This window comes from Hemibagrus wyckioides, linkage group LG29 (genome assembly GCF_019097595.1).
Source record: "Hemibagrus wyckioides isolate EC202008001 linkage group LG29, SWU_Hwy_1.0, whole genome shotgun sequence".
Lineage (NCBI taxonomy): Eukaryota > Metazoa > Chordata > Actinopteri > Siluriformes > Bagridae > Hemibagrus > Hemibagrus wyckioides.
This window is the reverse complement of record NC_080738.1, coordinates 16,996,584-17,011,636: the sequence shown is the minus strand read 5'-3', so window position 1 is coordinate 17,011,636 and position 15,053 is coordinate 16,996,584. Positions and strand designations below refer to the sequence as shown.

The 15,053-nt window shown below is 38.5% G+C and overlaps 1 protein-coding gene across 33 annotated transcripts in view; it reads left to right on the top strand.

The window, feature by feature from the left end:
* LOC131348884 (neurexin-1a-like) overlaps window positions 1-15,053 on the top strand; it is a 326,295-nt gene that overhangs the window by 263,809 nt on the left and 47,433 nt on the right. For all 33 annotated transcript variants that reach the window (XM_058384112.1, XM_058384111.1, XM_058384099.1 and 30 more), the window contains one exon: window positions 876-1,225. In XM_058384112.1, the coding sequence (XP_058240095.1) occupies window positions 876-1,225 (350 nt within the window). The remainder of the gene's footprint in view (window positions 1-875; window positions 1,226-15,053) is intronic.

The following is a 15,053-nucleotide window of genomic DNA, read 5'->3' as shown; positions in this document are numbered from 1 at the left end:
TTTAAATAAATATCCAGATTTGTCACCTTGGTGTTTTTTTTTTCCTCTCCACGTTATTGTTATACGTTCACGTTTCTGTGTCCTACGTGTTTATGGATTATTTAATTCATTTATTTATTAATTTTAATTTTATTTTATTTTTTTTTATTATTTGCTAAAAGGGTACCTACAGTTCCGAATCAGATTCCCGGATGAAAGATTCGAATTTTTTTGACACACCGCTCAGGTTTTAAAAAGCGAACATCTTGTCTCCAAACGCTAATTGGCTGACAAAGCAGAAACATCTGTTTTTGACGGCGGTGTGACATTAGCCAAGAAAAACTCTCTTTAACCACATATGGAGAGTTCATATGGAGAGAGAGAGAGAGAGAGAGAGAGAGAGAGAGAGAGAGAGTTATTTTTTACGACAACTTCATTAAATCTGACAAACGATTGGAGGTTTTGCGTTTCTTAAGCGACTGAAAGCCTCGCTGAGAGAAGTGTCCTTTTAGCAAAATTTTTTAAAAACTGGTGCTTTTTTATTTTTTTAAGTTGATGTTTCTTGCTGTTTTGCCATCCTGTGGTATCTTTTTCTATATCTTCATTTCATTCCCCGAGCCCCCTCATCGTCATAACAGCAGATAAATTACAAGCGGCTCCCGCCGGCGATGGCTAATTTATCCTGCTCGTTACCCGCCGGCCAAATAATCCGTCTTTTTTTCCCAGGCGTGATTATTCCACCACATTCTTCCCTTCCCATTTTTTAAATGGATTTATTTATTTATTTTCATTTTTTGTAGATTTAGATTGGATGTTGTTGTTGGACAGAGCGTGGGCGCTCGAGCCTTGCCGTCCACCGGAGCTGGATTGGTTTTTTTTCTGTTTTCCTCCCTCAGGTCGACAGCTCACCATCTTTAACAGTCAGACCACGATCCAGATCGGAGGCTGGGAGCGAGACCGGAGTCGCTCCTTCCAAGGCCAGATGTCAGGACTCTACTACAACGGGCTGAAAGTGTTCAACATGGCCGTGGAGGGAAACCCTAACGTCCGTGTCGAGGGCAGCGTGAGGCTGGTGGGCGAGGCACCTTCATCGTCCTCCTCTTCATCCTCTTCCTCTTCTTCTTCCTCCATCACGCCTCAGTCCAACGCCTCCACCTCCATCATGGAGACCACCACCACCACCAGCAGCACCACCACCGCCTCCAGCCGCAGAGTCAAGCAGACCACGCCCAGAGACACGCAGCAGGTGAGGAGATAACTTCTTTCTTTGATTCATGCGCTGCTTTCGTACGAGATGCTGCCTCAGGAATCTGTGTTTCATTTTATTGTTGTACATTCTGGTAGATTTCGTGTGATTTGCACCTCTAACATCCAACCAATAAGGAAAACATCACATGCAGCCCTGTGTGTGTGTGTGTGTGTGTGTGTGTGTGTGTGTGTGTGTGTGTGTGTTGGGCAGCTTTGTTTGTTTTGATTTGATAGATTTTGAAAAAAAAAATCATTGGTTAGAATTTCTGTAAGAAAAAAAATAATAAAATAATAATAATAATATATTTTTATTAATTTCCTGATAAAATAGAAATATAATTACACATGGACTATGTGTCTAAACCTTTTATTTTATTTCTTTTTTTATGATTTTGTTTTTAATGTAATTTTTTAAAATTAATAATATTTGAATATTTTAATATTTAAGCAGTTTTTTTTGGCTGGTGATTTTTTATAAATATGAAATCAAAAACAGACTAATGTTTTTTGTTGTAATTGTTTTTGCTGATTACAACATGTTGTTGTTGCCAGTTTTGCTTGTTCACTGCTGAGTTTATTCTTTATTTATTCTTAAATTTATTTTTACGTTTCTGACACTCGACATCTTGAGTGGGCGGGATTTTAAGATATTTATGCTCATTGAGGTACTATGTATAAAAATAAACATTAAATTCTCCTTTTTTATTATTTTTATAATTTATTTATTTAATTCTTCATACTATAGAATGTTTTCTCACTGGAATATTCGAAACGGTTTGTTTAGAAATCTCTATCTGTTTATATTCCAGTAGAAATATATCTATACACCTATACTTCAGGAGGCAATTAGGGGCCGTTCTCTGTAAACCCTGCCCACTTGAGCTGTGGGTGAAATTTCCAGCATTATTTCCTGCTAATAGAAGCTAACCGTGTCTCTGTGTTTATTCACGTCGTGTTTTCAGCCTTGACTCTCTTTCACGTATTCGTCTCTTATTTCTGACGCAGATGTAATTCCATGTAAGAGCTTTCGGCTTTTTATGAGAAAAAAAATAAATCGTCTGCGTCTATTGAAAGAGGAAGTAGGACAGTCATTTGGCACAGATTTTAGCGCTCGTGGCTCTTACGCATGCTGTCGTTATTAAGATGCCATTCTGTTAGTGACCATTCTGTCATTTTTTGTATGAATGAATGCAGGGTTTTTTTCTACGCATGAATCTGAGCGAGATTGCTAACATTCACATCGTTTGAGTCAGAAATATCTGGCCTTGAGTGAGTCGCATTCAGTGGAGGATGCTCGCTAAGAAAAATATCTTTTTTTTTAAAAAAAAAAAAAGGGAAAAAGAAGAATTATATTGATTCTTTGCAGCACAGGGATGTTGATGTCATGGCTCTGTTCTGGGTTTATGTGAAGAAAAAAATGAAATGAAGTAAAACAAAAAGGCCACCAGTGTGTGTTGGGCAGCTTTGTTTGTTTTCATTTGAAGTTCTGGTAGCATAAGCTACGTTTTGTAAAATTTGAAAAAACAAATTGATTAGAATTTAAAACAAAAATTAAAAAAGGGTGTTTTATTTATTTATTTATTTATTTATTTATTTATTTATTTATTTATTTATTTATTTATTTATTTATTATTTCATTTCCTGAGAAAGTAGGTTTTTAGCAATTAGTAACTTTTTCTGTTATTCCATTTTTTATTTTCATATTTTTATTTTATTTTATTTTATTTTATTTTATTTTATTTTATTTTATTTTATTACTACTACTACTACTATTATTATTATTTATTATTTCATTTTATTTATTTATTTTTATTTTTTTGCAGAGTCGCTTTTTTCATTCTTGCAATGTTTCCGAAATGAAAAATTAGGAATAAAATTCCAGCAACTAATACAAATTCAAATTCTAATTCAAATTTTATTTGTCACATACGAAATCATACACAGTACGACATGTAGTGAAATGCTTTTTACGACTGTCTTACATAAAAGAGGAAAGAGTAAAAAAATAAAATGTGTGGACATACACCTGGGCTATGTTTTTAAACTTTTTCTTTTATTCATTTTTTTAATTTTCAATTTTTTAATTTTTTAATTTGTGCCATTCAGTAAAGATGCTTGCTGGATGCTTTTGCCCCCCAAAAAATAAATAAATAAAATAAAAACATTATTTTGTTCTTTGCAGCACAGGGACATTGACCTCATGGTTTTGTCCTGGGTCAGTGTAAAAAAAATAAAATAAAATAAAATAAAATAAAATAAACAAACAAATAAATAAAAAAGGCCACCAGTTTGACCTGTTTTATCTAAATACATATTATTTATTTATTTATTGATTGATTGGTTTATTTATTTATTTATTTAGCAGAGTTCCTTCTTTCTTTCACGTGATGGTTCCTGAATAGCGTTTTTCTTTGCTGGCCAGTTGGTTTTGTGCTGAGAAAGAGATGTGGTTGGGATGCCAAGCCCTCATTCAGGTCAGCTTGTTATCTTCAGAGCGTAGGATCTTTAAGTAGCTCGGCCTGGAGGTTCTTTCTGGACCTCACGCTTCACAGAGCAGGCAGAAGCCTCGGCGTCGATTGTGTTGTGTTCACGGCCCCTCGCTCTGATTGCACAGTCAGGAACAAAAGAAAAAGTCTTTTTCTTTTTTTTCTTTCTTTTTTTTTTTTGGTGCACCAAATCGCAGTGTGTACTGAATCATGAATCGATGCTCGTACCAAATTGGTGTGCATTGTGTGGAGCGGAGCTCTGAAGCTCTGGAGGTGAAATTGCAGGGTTCCGCTTGATCAGAACCAAAGAGTCAGCAGCGCTGCTATTAAATCTGGGACACTGTATAAACAGCAGAGTCGCACAATAAGCTTTCGTTCTGCTATTTATAAAAGTTTAACCCGAGCTGCAGGGATCGTTTTATTTCTCTGCGCTAATTAGATAGCCACAGTTTGTAAACGTCAATTTTTCTTTTGTCTTCTTCCGTCCTAAAGTTTTAGAACAGATCCTACCATGTGGAAATGTTCTGCAGCTACGGACTGGTATTAATCCGTTATCTCTGTTTCCATAGTAACGGCTCGTAAACATCACATAAGCTGTATGAAAAAAAACAACCTTGTACTGTTTTAAAAGGGATGTCTTGCAAATATTATATGTAGCTAGAAATGGATAAAAAGCCATATGTTATGTTACATGACACCATTGTGCATTTAACGGTTTTCTTAAAACAACAAAACTTACAATTAAAGCATTTATATTTATTAAACAAACAACAGTAAAACTTTTTATCCATTTCCAGCTACATTTAATGTTATGGAATGTCAGAGTCAGAAAGTTTGAACCTAAACTTTAGGAGTTTTGTTCTTCTATCAGCTCCCATTGGTTAGCGTTGGGTCACATGACCAGCCCAAGGCCTCCTTACATCCTTTCATCTGGAATAGTTTGGTCTCTGGAACATTCCTGTGTTCTTCAGGTGTGTGTTTAGAGGTGGTAAACTAATCCATGATACACTATCAGTATCTCCAACATCACACCATATGAACCTCCTTCCTCACAGTAGAGCTGAATGAATGAACATTTTCTTATAAAGATTAATATATGTGTTTGTTATTTTCTTATAAAGATTTAAAGTTGCACTGTCGAAAGGAAATGGTTTAGAGTGAAAGCAGAACTCCACACATGGACAAGAAATAACGTGAGATACACAATTTACTCATTCCTGTAGATCCTGAGTGACAGATGTCTCGTCCAATCAGAGGCAAGAATTCCATTCCCAAACTATACCTTCCGTTCTGTCTGAATTGTCCTTGTGTTTGTGGATTCGTTATTTTGTCGCCATAATATAAATAATGTCACTTTCTAAATCTTTCATCTGATAACGGAAAAGCTTCAGCAAACAATAAGGTAGAAGCGACTGTCTGGCCAACAAAGCTTCTTCTTTCTTTTTTTTTTTAATCGAGGCTCTTTGTACGTCTGCATAATGCAGCTGGCGCTTTTATCTCCGTCTCGCATTACACGTGACTATCATCTTATTCTGGTAATGCGATTTCATCCCTGGCATGGTCAGAATTCATTAGGTCAGGGTGGGATCTCCTCCATACTCCATAACAACCTGCGTGGCTTTCTGTGGTCAGTTTGGTGTCAGAGGCTCAGAAGATTTCGTCCCTCTGTAAATCTGCGGCAGATCGTTTTCATGTTAAAAAATCATGTTTCTGGTGTGTAAAAAAAGTACAAAAAAAAGAGCCTGGAGCGTTCTCACGAGTTCTTTCAGGAGGAAAAAAAATAAATAAATAAATAAAAAGATCTTAATTGCTTATTGTTTCACAGCTGTGTTACAGCGAGGTGATTAAAAATTAAGCGGAGGAAAAAAAAAATTCCCTGCTGAGCTACAAGAGCAATGCCAAGCGCTTATATCACGTAAATAAGCTCATAAATCAAACACGGGAAGAGATTAAAGCAGGAAATGGAGAGAGAACGTTCGGAAGTTCGGCTCCTACACGGATTCACGCTCAGGTGTGTTCCCAGATTATGCCGAGGATAATAACAGACCAGCAGCTGAGATGAGATTCAGGAGATGTTTATCACCATGTGGGAATCAGTCGTGGTGTAAAACCTTCACATGCTGGCTTGGGCTAGTCTCTAACCAGGAGAGCCTCAGGGTCCTGTTCTTGGTGGACATGAGAGGAACCTGATGAGCTCAGTGTTTGATGTCTCATCTGTTTCGGAGATGCTTTTCTGCTCAGCCCTCTTGGAAAGAGTGATGATTTGATGAACTTCCTGTCATTCTCCTCTGATCTCTCAAGGCGTTTTTTTTTTTGTTTTCTGTGCTAAAACTTGAGAGAGTGTAAGAGTGTGTGAAAATCCCAGGAGATCAGCAGCAATGACAGGGATAAAGTCAGAGAGATCAGAGATTTTCTTCATCCTGGTGTTTGATGTGAAGCTTTACTGAAGCTCTTCACCTGGATCTGTGTGAGCTTATGGATCGTGCTGCTGCCGTGTGATTGGCTGATTTAATAACTGCATGAACGAACAGGTTCTTATTCTTTTATTTGCAAATGTTCCTCATTTTAATTGGGAGGTATGTGCTGATTATATTTACCTTATGGAAAAGGTGATTGAACTTTAAAGGAGAGAGAGAGAGAGAGAGAGAGAGAGAGAGAGAGAGAGAAAGAAAGAAAGAAAGAAAGAAAGAAAGAAAGAAAGAAAGAATGACAAGAACAGAAATAGGGGAAAAAGATATATAAGAAAAATAAAAAAAAGTAAAAGAAGAAAAGAAAAAGAATAAGGAAAGAAAGAAAGAAAGAAAGAAAGAAAGAAAGACAGAAAGACAGAAAGAAAGAAAGAAAGAAAGAAAGAAAGAAAGAATGACAAGAACAGAAATAGGGGAAAAAGATATATAAGAAAAATAAAAAAAAGTAAAAGAAGAAAAGAAAAAGAATAAGGAAAGAAAGAAAGAAAGAAAGAAAGAAAGAAAGAAAGAAAGAAAGAAAGACAGAAAGACAGAAAGAAAGAAAGAAAGAAAGAAAGAAAGAAAGAATGACAAGAACAGAAATAGGGGAAAAAGATATATAAGAAAAATAAAAAAAAGTAAAAGAAGAAAAGAAAAAGAATAAGAAAAGAAAGAAAGAAAGAAAGAAAGAAAGAAAGAAAGAAAGAGAGAAAGAAAGAAAGAAAGAAAGAAAGAAAGAAAGAAAGAAAGAATGACAAGAACAGAAATAGGGGAAAAAGATATATAAGAAAAATAAAAAAAAGTAAAAGAAGAAAAGAAAAAGAATAAGAAAAGAAAGAAAGAAAGAAAGAAAGAAAGAAAGAAAGAGAGAAAGAAAGAAAGAAAGAAAGAAAGAAAGAAAGAAAGAAAGAAAGAAAGAAAGAATGACAAGAACAGAAATAGGGGAAAAAGATATATAAGAAAAATAAAAAAAAGTAAAAGAAGAAAAGAAAAAGAATAAGGAAAGAAAGAAAGAAAGAAAGAAAGAAAGAAAGACAGAAAGAAAGAAAGAAAGAAAGAAAGAAAGAAAGAAAGAAAGAAAGAATGACAAGAACAGAAATAGGGGAAAAAGATATATAAGAAAAATAAAAAAAAGTAAAAGAAGAAAAGAAAAAGAATAAGAAAAGAAAGAAAGAAAGAAAGAAAGAGAGAAAGAAAGAAAGAAAGAAAGAAAGAAAGAAAGAAAGAATGACAAGAACAGAAATAGGGGAAAAAGATATATAAGAAAAATAAAAAAAAGTAAAAGAAGAAAAGAAAAAGAATAAGAAAAGAAAGAAAGAAAGAAAGAAAGAAAGAAAGAAAGAGAGAGAGAAAGAAAGAAAGAAAGAAAGAAAGAAAGAAAGAAAGAAAGAAAGAAAGAAAGAAAGAAAGAAAGAATGACAAGAACAGAAATAGGGGAAAAAGATATATAAGAAAAATAAAAAAAAGTAAAAGAAGAAAAGAAAAAGAATAAGAAAAGAAAGAAAGAAAGAAAGAAAGAAAGAAAGAAAGAAAGAAAGAAAGAGAGAAAGAAAGAAAGAAAGAAAGAAAGAAAGAAAGAATGACAAGAACAGAAATAGGGGGAAAAGATATATAAGAAAAATAAAAAAAAGTAAAAGAAGAAAAGAAAAAGAATAAGAAAAGAAAGAAAGAAAGAAAGAAAGAAAGAAAGAAAGAAAGAAAGAATGACAAGAACAGAAATAGGGGAAAAAGATATATAAGAAAAATAAAAAAGTAAAAGAAGAAAAGAAAAAGAATAAGAAAAGAAAGAAAGAAAGAAAGAAAGAAAGAATGGATGGATGGTTGGATGAATGGAATGAACTACAAGGGAAAACAAGAGAAAGAAAAAGAAAGCTGCTGAAGTGAAAGAATGTTGGAAAAATTCTATAAAAAAAGAACAATGAAGGAAGGAAGGAAGGAAGGAAAAGATCTACAGGGGGGAAGCATAAAAAGAAAAAGAAAAGTGAACAAATATTGGAAAAATTCTTTAAAAAAAGGAAGGTAGAATGAGAAGAAAGAAAGAAAGAAAGAAAGAAAGAAAGAAAGAAAGAAAGAAAGAAAGAAAGAAAGAAAGAATATTCAAAGCCTCTGATTGGTCAGCCGGTTGTGACATCATCAGCATGCTGCTGGAATCAAATTCTCTCATCAGTAATAAAGTTTCATAATAAAATAATAAAGTTTTTTAGTTGGTTTTTGTTTTGTTTTTATTAGAATGAAATAAACTCCTCAGCTCCTCTGAAGTGATGGGTCCAGTGCAGCGTTTGAAGCTAAATTAAGAAGTATAAGAAATTCTAATACTCCGCTCGTCTCGAGTGTCGTCCGTAATGCTCAATTAAAATATCCCAATTAAAAATCAGGAGAAAAAAAAACTTCAAATTGGCAAATTGAATGGATCTGATTAGGAGGAGGTTTAGAAGGCGAAAATAATTGGCACCAGGGGAAATTCTTTGAAGCTGGAGCGCTGAGAGATCCCTCAACTCGTCCTCCTCCTCGCCGTGGAGCCGGCGGAAAACGTCAGCGTGTAAAAGGAGTGCTGTTCTATCTTCCTGTTTCATCACACGTGTCTGGGGTAGAGTAGGAATAACACAGGAAACCTTTCATCTCACGTCTCTAGCTTTCATTCACGTTTAGCGAGATGTCCCCTTCTCCGTTTAAATCACGTTCTCTTTCAGGAAGACGGATACGAAGACACTCGTCCTCTGAAAATGTTCACACGAGACCAGAGACAATAAAAAATTTAGTCAAGAGGAAAATTTGTTTTTGATGATCTCCAGGACGTTATCTCAGCTCCGCTTCACATCCTGAAGAAATTTTGACTGGTTAGCTGTGAAGATTGTTATGACATCATCAGAAGTATGATAACGGGAGGCAGAAAGAAAAAAGGGAGAGGGAAAAGGAAAGAATGAAAAAGAAATAAGAAATAAAAACACAAGAGAAAGAGAGAATATTAAAGAAAATCAGAAAGAAAGAAAGAAAGAAAGAAAGAAAAAGAAAGAAAGAAAGAAAGAAAGAAAGAAAGAAAGAAAGAAAGAAAGAAAGAAAGCCCATGTTGACGTGATGTAATGTTACTATAACATACCTGCTCTAGAGTCCATGGTAACGTGTCGTAAGGGCTCTAGAGCCCATGCAATCTTGATCTAAGTCTTCTAGCGCTCATGGTATCATGACACACATTCTAGAGTCTATGGTAACTTGGTGTAAGTGTTCTAGAGCTCATGGTATCATGACACACATGTTCTAGAGTCCATGGTAACTTGGTAAAAGTGTTCTAGAGCCCATGGTAACTTAGTAAAAGTGTTCTAGAGCCCATGGTAACTTGGTGTAAGTGTTCTAGAGCCCATGGTAACTTAGTAAAAGTGTTCTAGAGCCCATGGTAACTTGGTGTAAGTGTTCTAGAGCCATGGTAACTTGATGTAAGTGTTCTAGAGCCATGGTAACTTGATGTAAGTGTTCTAGAGTCCATGGTAACTTGGTGTAAGTGTTCTAGAGCCCATGGTAACTTGGTGTAAGTGTTCTAGAGCCATGGTAACTTGGTCTAAGTGTTCTAGAACCCATGGTAACTTGATGTAAGTGTTCTAGAGCCCATGGGAACTTGGTGTAAGTGTTCTAGAGCCCATGGGAACTTGGTGTAAGTGTTCTAGAGCCCATGGGAACTTGGTGTAAACATTCTAAAGCCATGGTAACTTGGTGTAAGTGTTCTAGAGCCCATGGCAACTTGGTGTAAACATTCTAAAGCCATGGTTACTTGGTGTAAGTGTTCTAGAGCCCATGGTAACTTGGTGTAAACATTCTAGAGCCATGGGAACTTGGTCTAAGTGTTCTAGAGCTCATGGTAACATGACACATGTTCTAGAGCCCATGATAACTTGGTGTAAGTGTTTTACAGCCCATGGTAATATAACACATGTACTGGAGCTCTAGTTAACTTGACATAAGTGTTCTAAAGCCCATGACAACAAAATATGTGTTCTAGAGACCTAGTTAACATGACATAGGTCTTCTAGAGTCAGTGTTTACTTGAAATACCTGATCTACATGATCTAACATGAAGCCCATGGTTGCATAAGTCCTCTAGACCCCATGGTAACATGACACGCATGTGCTAGAGCCCATGGTAACTTGGCATAAGTTTTCTAGCATCCATGGTTACTTTGTGTAAATGTTCTAGAGGCCATGGTAACAAAGCATGTGTTCTGGAGCCAATGGTAACAAGACATGTTCTAGAGTCAATGTTAACTTGAAATAAGTGTTCTAGCCCTTGGTGTAAGTTTTCTACAGCCCATGGCAACATGGCAACGCATGTGCTGGAGCTAATGTTAACTTGATGTGTGTGTTCTAGAGCCCATGTTAATATAACATACATGCTGTAGATTCCATGGTAATGTGTTGTAAGTGTTTGAGCCCATGCAAACTTGATCTAAGCGTTCTAGAGCCCATGCTAACATGACAACACATGTACTGGAGGATATGTTAACTTTGGCATTAAGTGTTCTAGAGCCCCTTATAACAAAACATTTTGGAGCCAATGGTAACAAGACACAAGGTTCTAGAGACCAGCATAACATGACTCAAGTCTTCTAGAGTCAATTCTAAACTGAAATACGTGTTCTAGAACCCATTGTAACTTACCGTATATGTTCTAGCATCCATGTTGACATGTCACAAGTATTCTAGAGGCTATGGTAACAAGACACGTGTTCTGGAGCCCATGATAAAAAGACACATGTTCTAGAGGAGGTTAACGTTAGATAAGTCTAGAGTCAATATTAACTTGAAATAAGTTTTCTAGAGCCCGTTGTAACTTGGTGTAAGTCTTCTAGGGCCAATGATAACATACAGTAACATAGGTGTTCTAGAGCCCATGGTAAGGTGATGTGCCCATGATGTGTGTTTGTAGTTGTGTTATTTTTAGCTGACCGTTTTCTCAAGGTCTCATTAATTTTCCGGATGGTAAAGCTAACAGAGGCGTAGCGGGGCTTATCTCCTGCCCCAAAACAAGAGTTTCAGCTTAACATGCTCTCTCTGACATCTACCCATCATCATTAACGAGTTCAAACCCGGAGGACATGCTGTAGTAATTATCTACCAGCGCTCTGAGGGGAAGAGCTGACAACGGAACAGGAATCTCTCCAACTTTATGAAGGAAAAGTGTGATGAGAGATTCGCTGCACTCGCACTCCGAGATCTCTGCTCACTGTTCTGACCAAATGAAGTATCCGAGTGTGCGTGGCACTCCGTATCACTGTGGAGGGACTCGGCAGGATCCGAATTACAGAATGATTGAAAGTTTTATCAGTGCTGTATTAAATCCAGAGTTTGAGTTTGAAGCCTTTTATTTTAAAGAACCCCAGTTTAAGGCTGATGTTCTCCAGAGAGCTGAGTCAGAATTCACTGAGCCACATCCCAGAGACCATCCTAATGAAATAGTGAAGCTATGATGATTATTGTAGAAAGAAAGAAGGGATGGATGGATAATGGATGTGTGGGTGGGTGGATGGATGGATGGATGGCTGGCTGGATGGATTGATGGATGGATGGATCGGTTGATTGATGTAAGGAGGGATGGCTGGATGGATGGATCGGTTGATTGATGTATGGAGGAATGGGTGGATGGATGGATGGAGGAATGAGTGGGTTGATGGATGGACAGATGAATGGATGGAGGGGTGGCTGTCTGGCTGGATGGATGGATGGTTGGATGGATGGATCGGTTGATTGATGTATGGAGGGATGGGTGGATGGATGGATGGATGGATGGACAGAGGAATGAGTGGGTTGATGGATGGACAGATGAATGGATGGAGGGGTGGCTGGATGGATGGATTGATGGATGGATGGATGGATGGATCGGTTGATTGATGTATGGAGGGATGGGTGGATGGATGGATGGAGGAATGAGTGGGTTGATGGATGGACAGATGAATGGATGGAGGGGTGGCTGTCTGGCTGGATGGATGGATGGATTGATGGATGGATGGATGGATGGATCGGTTGATTGATGTATGGAGGGATGGGTGGATGGATGGATGGAGGAATGAGTGGGTTGATGGATGGACAGATGAATGGATGGAGGGGTGGCTGTCTGGCTGGATGGATGGATTGATGGATGGATGGATGGATGGATCGGTTGATTGATGTAAGGAGGGATGGGTGGATGGATGGATTGGTTGATTGATATATGGAGGGATGGGTGGATGGATGGATGGAGGAATGAGTGGGTTGATGGATGGACAGATGAATGGATGGAGGGGTGGCTGTCTGGCTGGATGGATGGATGGATAGGTTGACTGATGTATGGAGGGATGGGTAGATGGATGGATGGATGAATGGGTGCACTGAAGGATGGAATGATAGATGGATGGATGGATCGGTTGATTGATGTATGGAGGGATGGGTGGATGGATGGATGGAGGAATGAGTGGGTTGATGGATGGACAGATGAATGGATGGAGGGGTGGCTGTCTGGCTGGATGGATGGATTGATGGATGGATGGATGGATGGATGGATGGATGGATCGGTTGATTGATGTAAGGAGGGATGGCTGGATGGATGGATCGGTTGATTGATGTATGGAGGGATGGGTGGATGGATGGATGGAGGAATGAGTGGGTTGATGGATGGACAGATGAATGGATGGAGGGGTGGCTGTCTGGCTGGATGGATGGATGGATGGATGGATGGATGAATGGGTGCACTGAAGGATGGAATGATAGATGGATGGATGAGTGGGTTGATTGATGGATGGATGGATGGATGAATGGGTGCACTGAAGGATGGAATGATAGATGGATGGATGGATGAGTGGGTTGATTGATGGATGGATGGATGGATGGATTGGTGAATGGATGCATTGAAGGATGGAATGATGGATGGATGGGTGGATTGAAGGATGGTGTATAAAGTCCACACTGTGTCTAATCATTTAAAACAGCAAGTGTAAGTAAAGTGTAGAGCGAGTGTTGAGTGCGATGCTCACGTGAGGCCTTCACACGTGTCTTGCTACACGTTTTGTCAGTGAAGCTTTTGGCGTTCTCTGTATCTGAGCACTGCATGAGGAGGAGGAGGTGTCAGTATGCTGATGAAGAGCCGTTTCTCACTAGCCGAGTCCAATCTCATTTGATTAAGCTCTAATGCAATGCTGACAAACTGACTTCATGCGTCGATGCGACACTCCTCTGTCTGTCTCTCTCTCTCTCTCTCTCTCTCTCTCTGTCTCTCTCTCTCTGAGACTGACAGCTCATTGAGCCAATAAAGCCAGCCCTGTAGTGGGATGTGGACCGTGGCGCTCTCTTTGGCACTTGTCTTTTTTGCTTCTCAGGATTGGAGAGGCGAGGCTCTGTCTTTGAGGCACTTTGTTTGAAATAAATATGACATTTTGTGAACTCAGACATGACTGCAGATGTCCAGAGGTGGACACGCTTGTTCTCTTTGTCTGGATGGAGACAGTTCCATGTGCTTCCTGTCTTCTAACAGCAGAAGGGAGGAGGAGCATGTCATGGTTTTACGACTGATTGCTTTTAGGTTCATTCAGTAAATAACGAGACGTGTTTCAATTTTATAGCAGAGACGAATACTGAGAGAGCACTACAGTCTGTACTGTGGAGAAAGAAAGAAAGAAAGAAAGAAAGGATGGGTGGATGGATGGAAAAGATAGGAGATAAGGAAAGAAAAAAGTATTAGCAGCATTTTTAAGGAAGGAAGAAAGAAAGAAAGGAGGAAGGAAGGAAGGAAGGAAGGAAGGAAGGAAGGACAGGCAGGGTACAAAAAAAGGAAGGAAACGCAGGGAGAAAAAGGAAGGAAGCATGAAAGAATGAAGGAAGGATGGAAGTTATGACAGTATTTTTTTTTTCATTAACAGGAAGGAAGAAAGGAAGGAAGGCAGGAAGGGAGGCACAATGGAAAAATGAAAGGAAGGACAAAATTTTTAGAAATAAATGATTATAATATTTCTATCATAAAACAAAAGGAAGGAAGGAAGGAAGGAAGGACAGGCAGGGTACAAAAAAGGAAGGAAAGGTAGGGAGCAAAAGGAAGGAAGCATGGAAGGAAGGATGGAAGTTATGACAGTATTTTTTTTTTTCATTAAAGGAAGGAAGGATGGTATGATGGGAAATTCCGTTGAATTCTCCTCAGACCCCTCTGGTTGGTTAAGCAGTGGTCTTTAGCAGAGCGAGAGGAGTTTAAGATAAATTCAGGATGACTAATGCACATTGCAGAAGCCAGCAGGAGTCACAGAGGCGTGTGACAAAGCCAGAGGGAGCGTCAGAGTGATGCAGAACGCGAGCTGGAGCTTCTTAATTAAAAAAACAAGGCCCAGGTTGAGATTCGGTCCCCCTCAGGCTGGCTGGAGAGATGTGAGCTTCTCTGCTCCGTCACCTGACAGTGATGAATCCGGCGACTCCGTCCGGCGCTTTCTCCCGGATATTAATCACACAGGTGCTGAGAGAGACTCCGAGAGGGTGGATACAATATTAGCACTATTATGTAAGTCACATGGGACGTTCTGATTAAGTAGCTCCTCAAACAAGGCATTTGCTTTCCTCGCTCACGGGGGTGTGAGTGAGCCTAGCGCTCCCTCACTCGCTCCTCGCTGGCTCACCGGCTCTCCGGAGTCGCCTGGCTTGGCATGCTACAATATTTCTTTTTTTTTTCCTCCTGTGGAATCATTCAGGATGGTGTAGATAATTGGTGGAGACATCTGCACTCTCCCACTCGCTGATATTGTAACCGCATGTCATATCGCTTTTTGCCTTCTGCATTACGGCTGATTAGATGTATCACACTTAATTACTAGCACAAACAGGAAGAGCTAGCGCCAGGGTTGACAATGACTAACACTAACACTGCCAATTGCACAGACTCTTCTGTTATTAC